Genomic DNA, 18350 nt, shown 5'->3' with positions numbered 1-18350 from the left:
GTCCGTGCAGGCGAAAGATGTGCTGGGTGAAGAGACTTGCAAGCTCAGGCGCCGTTGGTAATTTAGTGAGGGGTACGAAATGGGCCATCTTTGAAAATCTATCAACCATGACCCATATCAGAGTCTTCTCTTCCGAGGGTGGTAAATCCACTATGAAGTCGGTAGATAAATGGGTCCAGGGCTCGGTGGGAATGGGTAAAGGTTGGAGAAGCCCCCAGGGACGGCCGGGCAAAGGCTTCTGTCGGGCACAGGTTGGACAAGAACCAACATAAAGACGGACATCTTTTTTGACCTGAGGCCACCAGTAGTATTCTGACAACAGATCTAAAGTCCGAGCGACCCCTGAATGACCTGTGGTTAAAGAATCATGGGCCCATGACAAAACCTTCTGGTGCAGACAGACTGGTACTACCGTCTTATCCGTAGGGACCACTTCTGAGGTGGCTAGCAGGACCTTAGCAGGGTCGAGGATATATCGAGGTGGATTGGGGTTATCTTCTGTTTCTGCAGTGCGGGAGAGGGCGTCTGCCCGGACGTTCTTAAAAGCAGGTCTGTAATGGAGGAGGAAGTTGAACCAGCTAAAGAAGAGTGACCATTGGGCTTGTCGAGGGTTGAGCCGCTGGGCTCGGCACAGGAATTCCAGGTTCATATGGTCTATATAAACAATCACGGGGTGCTGAGCCCCTTCCAGCCATTGGCGCCACTCCTCCAAGGCGAGCTTAATGACCAATAACTCCTTGTCTCCTATACTGTAATTCTTCTCAGCGGGTGAGAACTTCCGAGAGAAATAGGAGCAAGGTAGGGGTTTACCCCTCGTGGATATCTGGCTCAGGACCGCTCCCACCGCGAGGTCGGATCCGTCTAACTCTACAATGAACTGACACTGCGGATCAGGGTGATGAAGGCAGACATCTAGAAGGAAAGCTTCCTTCAGCTCCTGAAAGGCCTTTAACGCTGCTGGAGACCAGTTCTTGGCGTCGGCACCCTTCTTGGTAAGGGCCGTGAGCGGAGCCACCATTCGGGAGTAATGGGGTATGAACTGGCGGTAGAAACTGACGAAGCCAAGGAAGCGCTGTAGCGCTTTGACCCCTACTGGTTGTGTCCAATTCTTGATGGCGCTACCTTATCTGGATCCATATGGAAGCCCGTGGAAGAGACAATATATCCGAGGAAGGGTAACGATTCTTGTTCGAACTCACACTTCTCTATCTTGGCGAAGAGACGGTTGTCCCGAAGCTTCTGTAACACTTGTTGCACATGTGTGCGGTGCGTGGACAGGTCCTTAGAATAAATCAATACATCGTCAAGGTACACTATGATGGAGGTATGCAACATATCTCGTAATACCTCATTCATAAGTTTCTGGAAAACTGCAGGAGCGTTGCATAAGCCGAAGGGCATGACCAGATACTCGTAATGCCCATCTCTGGTATTGAACGAGGTCTTCCATTCGTCGCCAGGTCATATCCTTACCAGGTTATACGCGCCCTGGAGGTCCAGCATGGTAAAGACTTTAGCTCCTTGTAACCAGTCTAGCAATTCGGGAATCAGAGGTAGTAAAAACTGCTTTTCTGTACACCCTCCGACTTAATATCATGGCGACATTAAGTCGGAGGTCCCAAAAGTAAAAAATAATTAAAAATTAAAAAAAACAAAAACTTTAAAATCAGCTCGCGGGTTGAAAACTGGACGCTCAATTTTGCCAGCGACCGGTTTCCGAACCTGTGGCTGTCAGCGGGTTTGAGAACCGACGCTGGCAAAATTGAGCATCGGCTGTCAAACTTGCTGACAGCCGCCGCTCTTTTTACTGTGGGCCCTCATTTGAATACTAAATCGCGTGCACAGGAGAGTGGCCTATGCGCGCACTGGGAGAGCGGGTGCTCGCCTGCTCTCCCGCGACTTTTACTGTATCAGCCTGATTGTTTGTAGTTTCATATCTACATGTGCTTATTTTATTTATTTATTTAACCTTTTTGTATACCGAACTTTTGTTAGTTACATCAAGCCAGTTTACATACTTCTTATAAAACAAAAATAATACAAACTTTAAATCTTTAACATGATTAAAATTGACACCATCTATACATTTGCCCAACTATACTTTGTCCATAAACGATATAACACATTATAAAATACAAGTTATGAGTAAATAAAATAACACATTATAAAGTACCTATTACAATAAAATTCATCTACATAAAATTATGTATCCATTTCAAATTTCAAAATATTAGTAAGCATTTGCCTAGTTAAAAAACTAATTTATAAACTAAATAAGATAATCTTAAAATCTAAACCTAAAATAAATCAGTAGTGGGAATGGAGGAAAATTACATTGTGAATTTAACCTGCTTGTGCATAAGCCTGTTCAAACAACCAGGTCTTCAGAGCTTTTTTAAAAGTGCCAACGTTTGTTTCCTGCCTTATGTCTAGTGGAAGGGCATTCCAATGGACTGGCCCCGCCAGAGAAAGAGCTCTTTCTCTGACTGAAGTAAGATGTGCTAATTTCGGTGATGGGATTGTTAGTAAGGCCTTTCCTGACGACCTTAAATATCCCTTCTTAAGATGATATTTTTATTTTGTATTTGACTTAATTAAGCCCCCGACATTATTTTGTTCTTAAATAGAAAATTTGAGAAGAAATTCCTTATGTATAGTTATTATAAGTGATTGTTATGTATAATTTCTCTTTAAGATTGCCTTTGAATTGGAGAATGAGATTTATGTTGTGAATTTACATTGAAAATATAATAAAGAGATAATTGAAAAAAAAAAATTTCTTTGTGGGGTATGTATATGCAGAGATGCGATAAGCCATTCATAGTTATTGCCATATAGAGATTTTTTAAATTAATGTCAGGCTTTTATATAAGATGCGAAATTGAACAGGTAACCAATGGAGTTCCATCAGTAATGGTGTGATATGGTCGTACTTTCTTTTATTGGTTAGTAACCGTGCTGCTGCATTCTGTAACAACTGTAGAGGTCGAATCATTACTGCTGGAAGACCCAACAACATAGCATTACAGTAATCCAATTTAGACAGTAAAAGTGCCTGTAGCACCGTGCAAAAATCATTAGCATGTAGATATGGTTTTAATTTTTTCAAAATTTGTAATTTGTAAAAGCCTTTCTTAATGGTGGTCTTAATAAAGGATCTCATATTTAATTCAGTGTCTAAGATGTGCTAATTTCTATTCCAAATCTACCTGCAAAAATCTGCAGGTACTTTGTATCTCTGGCAAGTTTCAAAAGAAAAGTAGGTGTACGCTTTCCTTTTGGAATTTGATACAAAACTGCAAGGAAAAGTACTCATGGACTTTGCAGAAAAGTGAACAGTTTGAAAATTGGCTCCTAAATAGGAAGGAAATGAATATGGTGAACAGAGGATCTGTGGCTTGATCCTTCCTATATTCTGTGTAATCTTAGCTTCAGTCCCTAAATCTGCATCCCAGATACTTTAAAAAAAAAGTGTTTTTTTCCTAGTTGCCACCCTTTCTCCCCTCCTTTCACAATCGCATCTATACAAACCTGTTCCCTCATCAATATTTAAATTTCCTAAGGGAAATGCTTATGAGTTTGCAGCCAAAATACCCAGCCCTTTCTGACTCAAGCACAAGATGTAAAATGTGCTCTCATTTTATTTTTTGTCTATTTTTAAAGATAATTTCATTATGAACACATATAAAAGATGCAAAGTTAGACAGTTGCTCAATTTGAATCTTTGATGAATTGTGTTTCTGTTCACATTTCAAACCTCTGCTAATTCAACCCTTCTTTGTGTCTTTTCAGTGTTGAAATCATGAGGTCTTACAGCTCTGCTCTATTTTCTTTAAATCTGTAGGAGCATCTTTTTTCTTTTTATACTTTATCCTTCCTTATTACTGATTTTACCTGCTTCTTTTTCTTTAATGTGGCCTTATACATAGGCCAAAGTAATAAGTTGCACTTGGCTGCACACACATTTTTGGGTGCATAATTTTATTCCTGATTTAACAAGGAGTTTAGTGCACAAAAAATGACATACCAACATTGAGTAAACTTGTGCACAAATTAGCTTTCCTCCATAGAAATCCCATGTTAATCAAGGCATTAGCTATTACTCCCCAGTGCAGAGGGGTGCATAGCATAAAGGGCTGATTCTTTCTGTTTTTTAGTTAATATTAATTTTAGTATATTATCTATGGTTTTTAGGTATTCTTAATATTTGTTCTTATTGAATTCTATTTTAGTTGGATATTGTAAATATTATTTTTACTATGTATTTTTAACAGCTAATTTATTTTTTCTGTCCTTTATTTTTAGTATTAGTAGCTGTTAGCTCTCTTTTTATGAATTTATTGCATTTTCCTTATTTTAATTGTACACCGTTGTGAAGGCCTGCTGATGTAACGGTATAGAAAAGCAATAAACCATAACTATTGGCTCAACTAATGTTTTCTTAATGCTGACTTAATTATAACTCCTGTTCAGAGGAGAAATACAGTTCTTGGGGCTGAACCTGGAGTTCATGGTGCATGGTCCTGTACTCAAGATCTATGTGCATAAAACATAATTTATAAGCTCTGTGCACAACTTGTTTTCAGCTCATAAAATATGATTTGTGCAGAAAACATGGTTTATGCATATACATCATATTTTATGCTTGCTAAGCCTATTTTTGTGTTAGCATACTTTTAACTCCCAATGCATTAGCATAATGGATTGGGAGTTAACTCTTTTTTAACACTGAGTAAAGAAAATGTGCAGTGAAGTTCTGGACACATTTTTATTCATGTCTTATTACATCTAGCTCACTGAAAGCAGGATATTTGGTTTTCTTTATTTTACATTCTTTATAATTTTGTCTTTTGTGTAGCGGATGATTCTCTTATTTCTCATTTATATACTGTCAGATGTTTGAGAATGAATAATGATAATTAAGGCTGTTGAAACATAACGATAAGGGGCCTTCATTTTCATTTATGTGTGTTTATCACAGAAATAATCAGTGGGAAAAAAGGTCAGCATTATATGAGTAAATATAATTTTTGCTCTTCTTCTAATAAACTGATAAAATTCCCAGAAAAAAAAATAAAATAAGAACTGAAAACGAAAGTCCAGACAAGCGATTTACAAGTTTTTATAAACTTCAGCACGCCGTAGAGCTTTCCTCCTCCCTATAAACAGTTTCCGAAAATAACGAGCTAGGTGGAAGTTGTAAAACATAGCATGCAGCGAGGAACAAAGAAGTCACAGCTGGTTTTCCAGTCGAGCATGCGTACTACGCCAAGTCTCTACGGCCCTAGATAGTGCGCCTGCGCAGCGAGACCAAGCCCGGCTGCTGTGGGGCTGCGCATGCTCAGAGGGAAGAGGGGACATGGCGTCCCTGTTGTAGGGTTGTTTTTGCAGAGCCACAATTTGACTGCGGTAGATAGACGGACAGTGGTTGTTGACGCCGTTTAAATTTGCATGTGCTGGTTGTGTTGGGGACGGGGAGAGGCGGCTTGTTCTGCCCCCACAGGTGCGAGTTGAATACAGCGTCTGCAAAGGTTCCATTGATAAGAGGCCGCGGGGCTGTCTGGCTTTGTGTGTATGGCGGTGTCTGTCTACCTGCCTCGTAATGTTTGCTGGCAGTGTAGCAGTGGTCTTTCTGGTGCTTAGCAGTTACTTTATAATGGCTTGAGCGTCGGTTTTCGTGAGAACATGGCCAAATCACCAGCAAGCATTAGATGGGTTTTTGCTATGTTGCCACATCGTACCACTTTCCTTTTTTCTTCAGGTGCCTGCGGTGGCAGAAGGTTGCTTATCACTCTGTCAGATAATAAGTTGCAGCACTTACTCTAAAGAATCTTCTCTTGATTGAGTGGAGCCAAACCCCTAAAAGAATGTCTCGAAGTATGTCTGGTCGGGTAAGGAATTAATCTTCTCTGATTATAAATTACCCCTGAAGGTTATAAGTAATGATGATAGATTAGCTGAGTTCTTCAGGGTGTACTGATTTTTCTAAATTCAGCAGAATCTAGTTTACTATATCTGCGGGACTCGTGCATAGTCTGTATAGGGCATGAGCAGAATATATACTGTATGCACTGATCTGCTAATTATTGCTGTGAATTATCATTGTAGATGTTTCTCGTTTGTTGACCCTTACTTTTATACTGTAGATCCTAAAGTATAAGAAGGGTATAAATATACAACACTTGTTGTTTTCAGATGAAAGTTATATTCAGTGATGTCGCTATCTGTTTTTCTGAGGGAGAGTGGCAGCTGTTAGAAGAATGGCAGAAGGAGCTTTACCAGAATGTAATGAAAGAGATTCATGGAGCCTTGATCTCACTAGGTAATAAAATGTTCTTTTGTTTTTCACCAACCATAATAACTTAAAATTTCAGCCTTGTGAGGTTTGTAATATGGCAGATTAATTTATCCTGCACAGTGTAGCTTAGTGATAAATGCACTGAGCTGTTAATTGTCAGGCCCTATCCATTACACACTGTTCTGCTGTGAATGTTACCTATCCTCTCTCTCCTCAAACTTGGGGCTTAAGTAACTAAAATTCCCCCCCCCCCCTCCCTCATTTCTGTGTTTGGGTGAGGGGGGAGACTGAGGTCATTAGTTTATAACCTGTTTGAGGCAGGGATATTGTAACCTTGTGACTTCTTTTGTACCCTGCTTACTTGGAAAATAAGAGGGACATATTTTCAGTCACCTGTGTTAACTAGTCTGTGTTATTTACTGTCTTGGAGCAGTCCTATTGAACTTCCAGTTGCATTTCTAACCTTGTCTAGGTTTGGGGAGGCCTGTTTTAGAATACATCTTTTACTCTGATTATGCTTTACAAAGAAGTAACTAAGACAGTTGTTGAAGCCAGTTTGTATTGGCATTAGGAAGCATTTTTTAACAAGTATTACCCAGCAGTTTGGTCCCATCACAGAATAATTCTTGAAATATCACAGGCATCCTCTTTGTACAAAAAAGCTTGAAGGTTTGAACCATATGTAGGTTCTCAGTAGTATTACTAGCAAATCAAATGTATGTGTACTAGAATCTGTGAACCTGTGCCCTGTATTCCCTACTACTATTAGTGTTGAATATCTTTTGTTTCTAGAGACAACAAGTTGGCTATTGATTGATATTGGCTAGGTGTCTGATGGAATTAGTTTAGGTAAAAACACTTCTTTAGTTTCTTAAAGAGAATCTGGAGTTGATTTGTGACTAGTATATAAAAAGAGAAAGGGGGTGAGTTTAATGCTTGATTCAACCAAAATTGTTTTGGTCTCTGGAGGCCAAATAGGAAATATTCAGGTTTTGCTGAATCATGTAATAAGACATTAATACACAAAAATATTTGCCTACAGATATTCCCACGAACTCCTGTTTACCCAAGTGTGTGTGTGTGTATATATATATATATATATCACACACACATTTTCAAATGCCTCTATCAGCCCTCTGATTCAAATATATTTATTCCTACTTGAAGCTGGCATGAGTTTGGGCTGGAGCATTGTTTCACTTGTATAGCTCTCCTTACTTCCTGTGGGAGCAGTTTTGTCAGGAAGAAACTTTTATGTTTTGGGACAAAAACCAGGCAAATTAGTTGCAACAGATCATCATTTTTTACTCATATAACATTTCAAAAATCATTTTAGTAAGTACTGCTTGTTTTTAAACACCGGTTGTAATTTTGCATACAAAAAGCCACTTTTTCCATTGAGGATTTTAGTACTTACCTTAAAAAAAACAAAACAAATGACAATAGGCTGCATCAGTTCATATGAGACAGTTAAATGAGGGTAGACCAAGAGGCAGAGAATGCCATGTGATCATTTTGTAGTAATATGAAAATTTGAAAGCATAAGAATGTTAACTGTGAACAATATGTACAATGCAAACAATATGTTGTAAAAGGAGAATAATATCACACAAAGCTTGAGGATCATAAATGTGGTTATTTTACCAGCAAGATATTTATTCAGGGGTTCACATGAATATCATTAACCAGACAGTGAGTCCCCTGATACAGGCCATGTTTTGCTGTTTTACAATGTATTATTCCTTCTAGATGTATTAGGACAAAAGAGCAACTACAGCAAAGTATAAATCAAAACAAATAAATCCAGAGGAGGAAAACAGCATACAAACTAATTGTGATATCTCACATAAAGTGAAACCAACATTTACAGAGTTGGAGATATCCCAGAGGATTTAAAGGGCCACTGAAAACAAACCCTGGGAAAATGGATGCACCAAAATGTAATAATCAATGAGGTCTCAGAAAGTGGCATAGTAATCAGTGGAAGGCAATAGTCAATGACTAAAAAGGGGGGGGGGGAATTTTATGGGAAGGGAGCCCATTCGATCTCCCTGTTGAGGCCACTGGGAGATAATCAAAGCAATCTGTATATCCATTTTTGTTCTCATTGGACCAGATGTAAAGAGAAACCGCCTCTTCTTGGAGGGGAAACCACTTCAAATGCAAAAAAATGTTTTTGGACCCTTGTTCTTGGTTCAAGTTGACATGGCATTCTAGTTCCAGATGCTGGTGATGACTAGAGAATAAGGAGGGTCATGCGTATTATAAAGAAACTGATAATGTATAACATGATTCAGAGTGGAGCAGTCTAAAATATTTAGAAATTTAAGTCTAGCTTGGTATGAGGAACGCACTGCCATAGACTCCATAGACATCATGGAATGTATTGCATTGCCATAAGGAACATTTTTGCTAATTTAGGCATGCCTTGGATTTGAAAAGGTTGGGAAATACTGTTCTCAGCTGAAGTGAGCTCTAAACTGAGCAGATCAGACCTGGATGTTACTGAGCAGCAAAGACTGTGTATGCAAGCTGAAGATTGATGCTTTCATAATGATTGCTGTCATTAGAGGGGTACTTCTAGAAAAATCTGTTTTAAGAGATTTAAAGCATCTATATAGGAAAAGGTGAGATGGTGTACTATCAGCTGGAAAAGGGTGTTCACACCAGCAATATCTGAGACAGATATTCGCTGAGACGGAGCCTGTTCTTTTCATATCTAATATTTCTGCATTAAATATTCCAAAACATAACACATCTATCTTTTAATAACAGGTTACAGAATTGTCAATCCTGACACTTTATTCAGGATTAAACCAGAGGAAGAGCCATATATGAGAAATCATATAGACAAGAAAGGCATTATTGCTAAGGATAACACAGGTGAGTAGGAAGTACCGAACAATGCCAGGGCAGGACAGTAAAAGTCAGTCTGCAGTATGACCTTACCGCTTTGTTGTCATGAAATGATAGTGAAAAATCAAGTTTTGTGTTGTGACACTCATGCGACTACATTAATGCCATTTATCTTCCTGCTGGTTAGTACTTCATATACTGACTTTTGATTTCAAATCAAAGTTAACCATGTCTGATTTCGCAATGTGTGCGAGCATCATTGAAATTACAGAACATGCATCTTAAAAGGGACTGAGTTTTTAATTTATTTTTGTATCTTTTGTGTTGGGTGCACCTCTCCCATTTTTCTAATTTTAGCTCCATCACTGTGAGCTTCAGCCTGTTGCTACCACTTGCAACATAACCCTAATTTTCCACCCTTACGTTCTTCCTGCTTAGCACAAAGCCCACCAGCATTGCATTATTCTGTCACTAGTAAAATACAGTTAGATTTAAAATATGAGCTATTCTGAAGAATCATCTTTAAGTGCTATCTGATTTGCTTCTATAATTAATGCTGAGCTTTGCTTCTCAGGCTTCAGTGTAGCAAGATTACAATATAGAGAAATTTATTGGTTAAGAAAGTACTAATGGTCCTGATTATTCTTGTGACGGAGGTGGACAGAGGATCTCTTAATCTCTACTAACACCTTCATCTGCTCCTGAAATATGGTGCTTTGCACCCTTACTTTAATAGGTCATATATTTATCTTTTAGAAGAGCTTGTCCTGTAGTTCCAGGTTTAGTTGTAACACAGAACTGTGCTGCGTTGAGATCTTTGTTTAAATCCCATTAGTTACTCTCTATGACCAGGAGTGAGTTTCTCTCTCCCACCCTTTCCAGTTATATGTGCTGCATACTTGCTTCTTGCCTCCTGGTTATTTGTTAAAGATTTCTATAATTGACTGTGTTAAACACTATTTAATAAATATGTAATTAATAATACACGTATACGGAGCATAAACCAGGAGCTTTCCAGATCACAGTGCTGAATAGTGAGGAAACACTTTAATAAACTCATGAGTTCTTATTTATTTGATTTATATTCTACGTTTCTGGGTCATTCTTGCGTTTGTTCATCTTATTTATGACCTTCTTTCTTAATGAATCCTGTATTTTGCTTTTAATACAGGCTTCCCGCTTCCTAAACCTGACATTCTGTTGAGGCTCAAGGATGAGGAGACACATTTCTCAGATCATTGCTCTAAGGGAACAGAAGAAAATAGTAAAGCTACCACAAGTGAGTCAGCAGTGCTGCAGGCTGGTTTTAAATTTAAAGCATTTTCATATTAATTTAAAATAATAGTAATTGATTTTCTTCAGAAAATCATTAATTTGTGGTGGTGGGTGGGGGTGCAAATGAAGTCAGCTGCTCATTGCTGAGCTCCACAGGTGATCCATTGTTTTCATTTTCGTACTATTTCCAAATTAAAATCAACCTTTTGAGTTAATTATTTTGGCTAATACATTCACGTCCCATTACTGCCTTGATAGCCTTTGGAGGACAGACAGCAAGTTTGGCAAGCAGTTTTTCACAATCTATTTTTTCTGTAGTCCACTCTCCATGGTAGAATCTGGATTGCTTAGTAAGTATCGCTCCATTGCAACCCTTAGCTTGTAACTCCCCACATGTAATGGCTAATTCAGCCATCTTATCAACAGAAAAAGCAAGTTTGCTTACTGTGAACAGTGTTATCCATAGATAGGACGAAGTAGCCATGGAATATCTATCCATCTCCTTGGAGAGTCGACTACAAAGTTAGATTCAGCTCTGATACTGACTGAGGAAACCCACATGGGAACTCCCACACACGCTCAGTAGAGTTCAAAGCTCTACAAGCTTGGAAAGACAAATCTGTTCAGGTGCTTCAAATGGGCAACAATAATTCATGTACTTAATCTTGTCTACTGGAGGACATTGGTATTGGGTGTATTAGACTGGCATGTGAAATCATTGTAGGCATTTGGTGTGTGCTGGTTTCTCGGTTTCCTGGAAATTCTTTATCTAGCCCTGTGAGATTTTTAGATTGGAAAACGTTATAATACCGGTGGTCTGCTAGAGTTGGTAATTTCTAGGATAAAGACAAGCCAGTACCAGTCCTCAAAAGGAATAAAACCAAGTCTGTATTTTGGAAGGCCCAAAACACTCAAATTAAGAGCTTTATTTGCAGGGATGGAACAGTAATTTGATTACTGGAAGCTATCTAGCAGTGTGTCATGGCTCCAGCTATGCTGAAAACAAGATGCAGTGGCTAGATTGCAAGGAGGAGGATTTGTCTCTCTCAGCCAGGTGTGGCCCAGTTGCATCACAGAGAAGGATTTAACATGGCTTGGCAAGGAATGAAGCTTTCGTATGCATGTAGCCTTGGAAAGAATGTGGGTAATACAATAGCTTGATTTATGTGAAAAGCTGACACCACTTTTGGCAGAAATGTCCTGGGTGTGCAGCACCACATTATTGTAGAATTGCATATAAGAAGAGTAGTGAATCAGTGCCTGAAGCTCACTGACTCTTCTGGCTGAGGTCCACTAGAGGTAAAGATAGTGCTGGGGAGAGGCTGAAAGAGAGGAGAAAAGGATGGAAGAAGGAATGTTTTGATGATTGTGTTGAACTTTGTTTGTCGCTTGTTCTTGCCTTTAGCACTTACGTGGAAAGGAAGGTTAGAAACTGGAATTAACAAACGTGTAGTCCAGTTTTTTATTTTCTTACCCTTTGTGGCAATACATATTCCCTGTACGTACCAGGATCATTCCAGACTGTGGGTTATGTTCCCTGTCCAGCAGATGGAGTTAGAACCAAAAATTCCCAGGGGAGGACCTATATAGCCACGCCTCCCTTGCCTCAATCCTCAGTATAGTTCTAACTCCAGCAGATTGAGCAGGGGACACGGTGGTCCCCAGCACTTTTCTAGTTTTATTTTCTCTTTGAGGGATCAATTAAATAATATTAGATAAAGGTTTTCTTCTAAGGGATAGGTTCTGTAGTGTTCTGACAGGACCACTCCGTTCAAAGAGAGACACTGTTTTCCAGTCAGGAACTTGCTGACAGGCTGTGTTTTTTGCCTGTCACTTTATTTTTCTCTTTGTTTTTCCTCTTCCTTGCCCGGCTACAGTGTGGTAAGTGTTGTTTTTATTTTATTTACAGTCGTTGGGAGGAACAGGAATTTGTGAGGGGTGAAGTTGGTAGTGCCGACCGCTCCCCCCTAGCCTGGAGTTTGTACTTTTCCCCTCCTCCCCTTCGGGGAGTGATTGGAGTCCCGCCCTGCAGCTCTGCGACGACACATTCCCCGGAGCTGCTTACCGTCGAGACGGCGCTTTCCCCGACGGTCTCTTGGGGACGGTGAGGGGTCCGGAGGCCGGATAGCTCTATTGCTTCGCTGCTTCAGTTGTTGCCGCGCGCCGCAGCCACCCCTCCCCCTCCCTCCCGCCGCGATGCAGAGATCGCCTAACGGCTCCGGAGCTCGGCAAGGGGTTCAGCAGCCCTCGGAGGGATTTTCTTCGGCTTTTCCTGAGGGGGAGTATAGCTTACCTGGTGGGCAGCTTGGAGGAGAGTCGGACCGCGCCGGCAGGAAGCGGCATGCCCTGTTTCCCCTCAGCGCGGGAACGGCGGCCATTTTGTTAGCTGACTCGGAGGCAGCTCTCTCTGAGGAGGACGTCGACGCTCCGCTCCAGGTTTCCTCTCACAGTATGGGGTTTCTGAGCGCAACGGACCAGGGCAGGCAAGGGGACGACACCTCGGGGGGCCCTTCATCAGCACTTTCTGCTTTTTCGCCAGAATTCGTCGTTTTAATGCACAAGGCATTTTTACAGAGCAGGGATCCGAATCTTGGAAATTGGGGTCCCCCTCCTCCCAAACTGACTTGCTTGATCCAGCTTTCGACGGCAGACCCTCCCTTAGGGAAGGTTTCTTTGCCCACAGGGGGTGCGGGGTCCGCTCAGCCCTCTCCCGTGGTCCCTACACCGCTGCAGCAACCGTCGGGGGATTCATGGCAGGACTCAGATGCGGATGATCCCTCCCTGGCGGCCCAGGTAGAGGGTGTCGACCCGAGGGTTCTCCGCATTTTTCAAGCAGCGGAGTTGGATGATCTCATTCCCCACATCCTGCAGGAAATGTACATCGACCCTCCTCCGGATCCTGTGGCTCAGGATCCGAAGATTAAGAAAGGGGACCCTCTGCTAGCGGGCTTGCGACCCCTAGCGAAAGCTTTTCCCACGCATCACAATATCTTGCAATTGATTTCAAGGGAGTGGGATACTGGCGATATCCGCGGTCACGAAGCATACCACCATCCCGGTCACGGGTGGGACGGCGTTGAAGGATGTCCAGGATCGCAAGCTCGAGGTATACCTCAAGCATATCTTCGAGGTCTCAGCGTTGGGGATGAGGGCTGCTATCTGCAGTTCCCTAGCACAGCGAGCAGCTCTGTGTTGGGTACAGCAGCTTCTCACATCCCAATCTTTGCCACAGGCAGAGACTATTCAGGCTGATAGACTTGAAGCTGTGGTTGCCTATGGAGCTGATGCTTTTTATGATCTGTTAAGGGTTCTCGCTCAATCCATGGTGGCGGCGGTGTCCGCTCGCCGTCTTTTGTGGCTTCGCAACTGGGCGGCAGATGCTTCGTCCAAGACGCGCCTGAGTTCTCTTCCTTTCAAGGGCAGATGCCTGTTTGGGGAAGATTTGGATCAGATCATCAAATCTCTTAATGAGAATGCGGTGCACAAGCTACCAGAAGATCGTCCACGTTCTTCTAGATCTTTTTATTCCTCCAGAAATAGGTACCGGAATCAACGGAGGTCGCGTCCTGCCAGACAGCAAACACCTCGAGCGCCTTCTACACGATCACACACCTGGAACCGGTCCTTTCGTGGACGCCGCCACGGTAAGGATACTCAAGGGGCAGGTGTCTCCTCAAAAGCTTCACAATGATGCCAGAGGGTCCCACGAGGGGATCCCCCACCTGGGGGGTCGCCTTACTCTCTTCTACAAAGAGTGGGTCCAAATTACGTCTGATCAATGGGTGCTGGACATCTTAAGTCAAGGCTACATATTAGATTTTGTACACGAACCCCGAGACCGTTTTCTGTTTTCTCCTTGCGGTTCCCGCCTCAAACAATTAGCAGTTCGACAGACTCTCAATTGTCTGCTACAGCTGAGGGCGATAGTCCCGGTAGCGGCCTCCGAACTGGGAAGAGGACATTATTCGGTCTACTTTGTGGCTCCCAAAAAGGAGGGCACGTTTCGACCTATCCTGGATCTCAAGTCGGTCAACAAGTGTCTCAGGGTTCCTCGTTTTCATATGGAAACGCTCCGGTCAGTGTTAGCAGCTGTGCATCCGGGAGAATTCTTGGCCTCGTTGGACCTTACAGAAACTACCTTCACATCCAGATCCATCACCATCATCAGCGCTTCTTACGCTTCAAGATTTTGGGACAACATTTTCAGTTTCGTGCTCTCCCCTTTGGCCTGGCGACGGCTCCGCGAGTCTTCACCAAGAATCATGGTGGTGGTAGCGGCGGCGCTCCGCAGGGAGGGTATCCTAGTACATCCCTATCTAGACGACTGGCTCATTCAAGCGAAGTCGAGGGCGCAGGGCTACCGTGCTGTCGACAGAGTGGTACAGCTTCTTCAATCTCTGGGGTGGATCGTCAATTTCTCAAAGAGCAAACTGATACCGTCCCAATCGCTGGATTTTCTGGGAGCACACTTCGACACCAACCAGGCCAAGGTGTTTCTGCACCCGGACAGAGCTCGGGCTCTACGCATTTAAGTAACCAGTTTTATGGCTCTCGTCACTCCCACGGCATGGGACTATCTTCAGGTACTGGGAACCATGGCTTCAACCATCGATTTGGTACCGTGGGCCTTCGCTCATCTCCGACCTCTCCAGAGGTCCCTACTTTCGCGATGGAACCCGGTGTCGAGAGATTTTCAGGCAGTGCTGCCCATTCCGAGTGTTGTCTTGAGCAGTCTACAGTGGTGGCTGGACCCTCAACGATTAGCTCAGGGAGTGTCTCTGCAGAACCCGAATTGGGTGGTCGTCACCACGGATGCCAGCCTCACCGGCTGGGGGCGGTTTGTCAAGAGAGGTCTCTCCAAGGCCGATGGACGGTAGATCAGTCCACTTGACCCATCAATCGGCTGGAGACCAGGGCAGTCCTTCTAGCGCTGCAGGGGTTCTACCCACTGGTACGCAGTCGAGCGGTTCGGATTTTCTCGGACAATGCGACCACCGTGGCGTATATCAATCGCCAAGGGGACACCAGAAGCCATCTAGTCTCCTTGGAGACCGACTTGATGGTGTGGGCGGAGCTACACTTGCAGCGTCTAGCGGCTTCGCACATAGCGGGCGTAGACAACGTGCAGGCAGATTTTCTCAGCCGGCAACACCTGAATCCAGGAGAGTGGGAACTCTCAGAAGACACAATGCTGAGGATAATACAGCGTTGGGGGATACCCCATGTGGATCTAATGGCTACCAGGACAAATGCAAAGGCCGCCCGTTTCTTCAGCCGCAGGCGAGAGCACGGCGCGGAAGGAGTCAACGCACTAGTTCCTCCCTGGCCTCGACAGTGTCTTCTGTATGTCTTTTCTCCGTGGCATCTAGTGGGCAAGGTCATCTGACGGATAGAGACTTATCAAGGTCCGGTGATCCTAGTTGCGCCAGACTGGCCTCGACGTCCTTGGTTTGCAGATCTTCTCAATCTGGCAGTGGAAGGCCCGCTTCGACTCAGTCACCTATCACGTCTCCTTCGCCAAGGGCCAATATTTTTCAGAAGGCAGATCGCTTTTGTCTTGCGGCCTGGCTATTGAGAGGCGCCAATTAAGAAGGCGCAGATATCCAGAGTCTGTCATCTCGACGCTCCTGAAAGCTAGGAAGACTTCCACGTCCGTTACCTAGGTCAGAGTATGGTAGGTTTTTGAGGAATGGTGTGAGTCAAAGACGATTCTGCCAACGCAGGCCTCAGTAGCACATGTGCTTTCCTTCCTTCAGGCGGGTCTGGATTTGGGCCTGGCCTATAATTCTCTTCGTGTTCAGGTAGCGGCTTTGGGAGCTTTCCTACGGAGTAATGACAGGGAGCTCCTGGCCTCACATCCGGATATTCTACGTTTTCTAAAGGGGGTAAAACACTTGAAACCTCCCATTAGACCGCCTTGTCCTTCATGGAATCTCAATTTGGTACTCCGGGCTCTATGTGCACCGCCTTTTGAGCCTCTGAGTTCGGTCACCCTTAAGACCATTTTCCTGGTGGCGATCAGCTCAGCACGTCGGATCTCTGAATTACAAGCTCTATCATGTCGGGAGCCATACCTTCGTTTCACGCCAGGGGGAGTATCCCTGCGGACAGTTCCATCTTTTCTGCCGAAGGTGGTCTCGACTTTCCATCTCAACCAATCGATAGAGCTTCCGTCATTTGTATCCTCTGATTCTTCTGACCTGCGTCGGTTGGATGTCCGACGTTCTTTGATACATTATTTGGAGGTCACTAATGAATTTCGACTCTCCGATCATTTGTTTGTCCTTTGGTCGGGACCCAGGAAGGGTTGCATGGCATCCAAACAATCAATCGCTCGCTGGCTGAAAGGAGCGATTATAGCCGCATACATCGGAGAGGGTAAGTCTCCACCTTTAGCTGTTAAGGCGCATTCTCTCCGCGCTCAAGCAACGTCGTGGGCGGAAAGTTCTGCAGTTTCTTCTCAGGAAATCTGTAGGGCGGCCACATGGAAGTCTCTCCACACTTTCGCAAGACATTATTGTCTAGACATTCGCGCGCCATCTCACGGTCAGCTTGGAGACAGAGTCATACGGGCAGGGCTGTCCGCGACCCACCCATGATGGGGAAGCTTTGGTACATCCCACAGTCTGGAATGATCTGGTACGTACAGGGAAAAGAAAATTATTCCTTACCTGCTAATTTTCGTTCCTGTAATACCATGGATCATTCCAGACCCCTCCCTGGTTTTGGGGGTTCTTTGTGGGCCATCCCTGCTTTCCTGTCTTCACAATATTTTCACTCTGTATCTCTAGTTATTGCGAGCTGTGTCTTTGAACACAGTGCTGTTTGCAAGTTCTCAGTTACAGTTTTTTGAGTACAAGTTAGTTGCTGTCACTTACAGCTGTTATTTTTTTCTCTATATTTTTGAGATTAATTGATCCCTCTGGTTCTGTCTCTTCTGGTCTTGGCTTTGCTAGTCCAGTTACTGAGGATTGAGGCAAGGGAGGCGTGGCTATATAGGTCCTCCCCTGGGAATTTTTGGTTCTAACTCCATCTGCTGGACAGGGAACATAACCCACAGTCTGGAATGATCCATGGTACTACAGGAACGAAAATTAGCAGGTATGGAATAATTTTCTTATATGAACCCAGGATTGAAAATAATCTGTTTAAAGTGTGAGCCAGTAAGAGCATTCATGCAATATCAGACAGGTGATAAATAATAAGATAGGATTGTTTGAATTTCTCAAAGATAAATTTAACTTGAGCTCCAAAGAACTCTATGCCTACCTCAAAAGTAGATATATTTCTAAGATAACAGAAAAGGAAAGGGATGTTGCAATTTTATGATTTATTTATTTTCTTTATTTATTCAAGATTTATTTTCTGCTTCTCCAAATATTTGGTCAAGGCAGATTAGAATTTAAAACACTCACAGTTTAAGCATACATCACAAATAAAACATTTAACAATATTATTAAATAAAAACACAGATAAAACAGACAATATAAATATCAAACTTCAGGGAAAGGCTTCTTTAAAGAATAAAGTTGTAATTCTTTTTCTAAATTCCTTAATATCCTTTACTTCTCATATCTCTATAGGTAAGCTGTTTCATAACACAGGGGCAGCATATGCAAAGATATGAACATGAGTGGATTTCAGCTTTGCAGTTATTTAAACTTTAAACTTTTTACCAAAAAATGAACTTACAGGGGTTCACAGGGGCTGTCATTAGATTAGATTTGCAATTGGTCTAAGGATTTACATACTAGATTAGCCCAAAGAACCATCAAGCCTAGTTTGTATATCTGACAGTGGCTTATCCGGGTCACAAGTACCTGGCAGGATCCCAAAGTGTAGTATAGTATAATCAGGGGTAAGCAGTGGCTTTGCCAAGTCTACATGGCTAATAATGTATTATGGACTTTCACTCTAGCAG

General features: G+C 42.8%; 1 protein-coding gene across 10 annotated transcripts in view; it reads left to right on the top strand.

Moving 5' to 3' along the window:
• The first annotated feature begins 5310 nt into the window (after positions 1-5310).
• Positions 5311-18350, top strand: part of LOC115094350 (zinc finger protein 436-like) — a 100868-nt gene continuing 87828 nt past the window's right edge. For 9 of the 10 annotated variants that reach the window (XR_003857536.1, XR_003857534.1, XR_003857538.1 and 6 more), the window contains exons 1-5: positions 5332-5503; positions 5762-5891; positions 6196-6322; positions 9074-9181; positions 10326-10433. Coding sequence is in view for 3 of the 10 variants with exons in the window: in XM_029607318.1 (XP_029463178.1) it covers positions 5868-5891; positions 6196-6322; positions 9074-9181; positions 10326-10433 (367 nt within the window). In the remaining 7 variants the exon portion in view is untranslated. Of the gene's footprint in view, positions 5504-5761; positions 5892-6195; positions 6323-9073; positions 9182-10325; positions 10434-18350 lie in introns of all 10 variants that reach the window. The other variant, XR_003857537.1, reaches the window with a different exon arrangement.

This window comes from Rhinatrema bivittatum, chromosome 6 (genome assembly GCF_901001135.1).
Source record: "Rhinatrema bivittatum chromosome 6, aRhiBiv1.1, whole genome shotgun sequence".
NCBI classification, from domain to species: Eukaryota; Metazoa; Chordata; class Amphibia; order Gymnophiona; family Rhinatrematidae; genus Rhinatrema; species Rhinatrema bivittatum.
The sequence above is the reverse complement of the archived record's forward strand: the minus strand, read 5'-3'. Positions and strand labels throughout refer to the sequence as shown.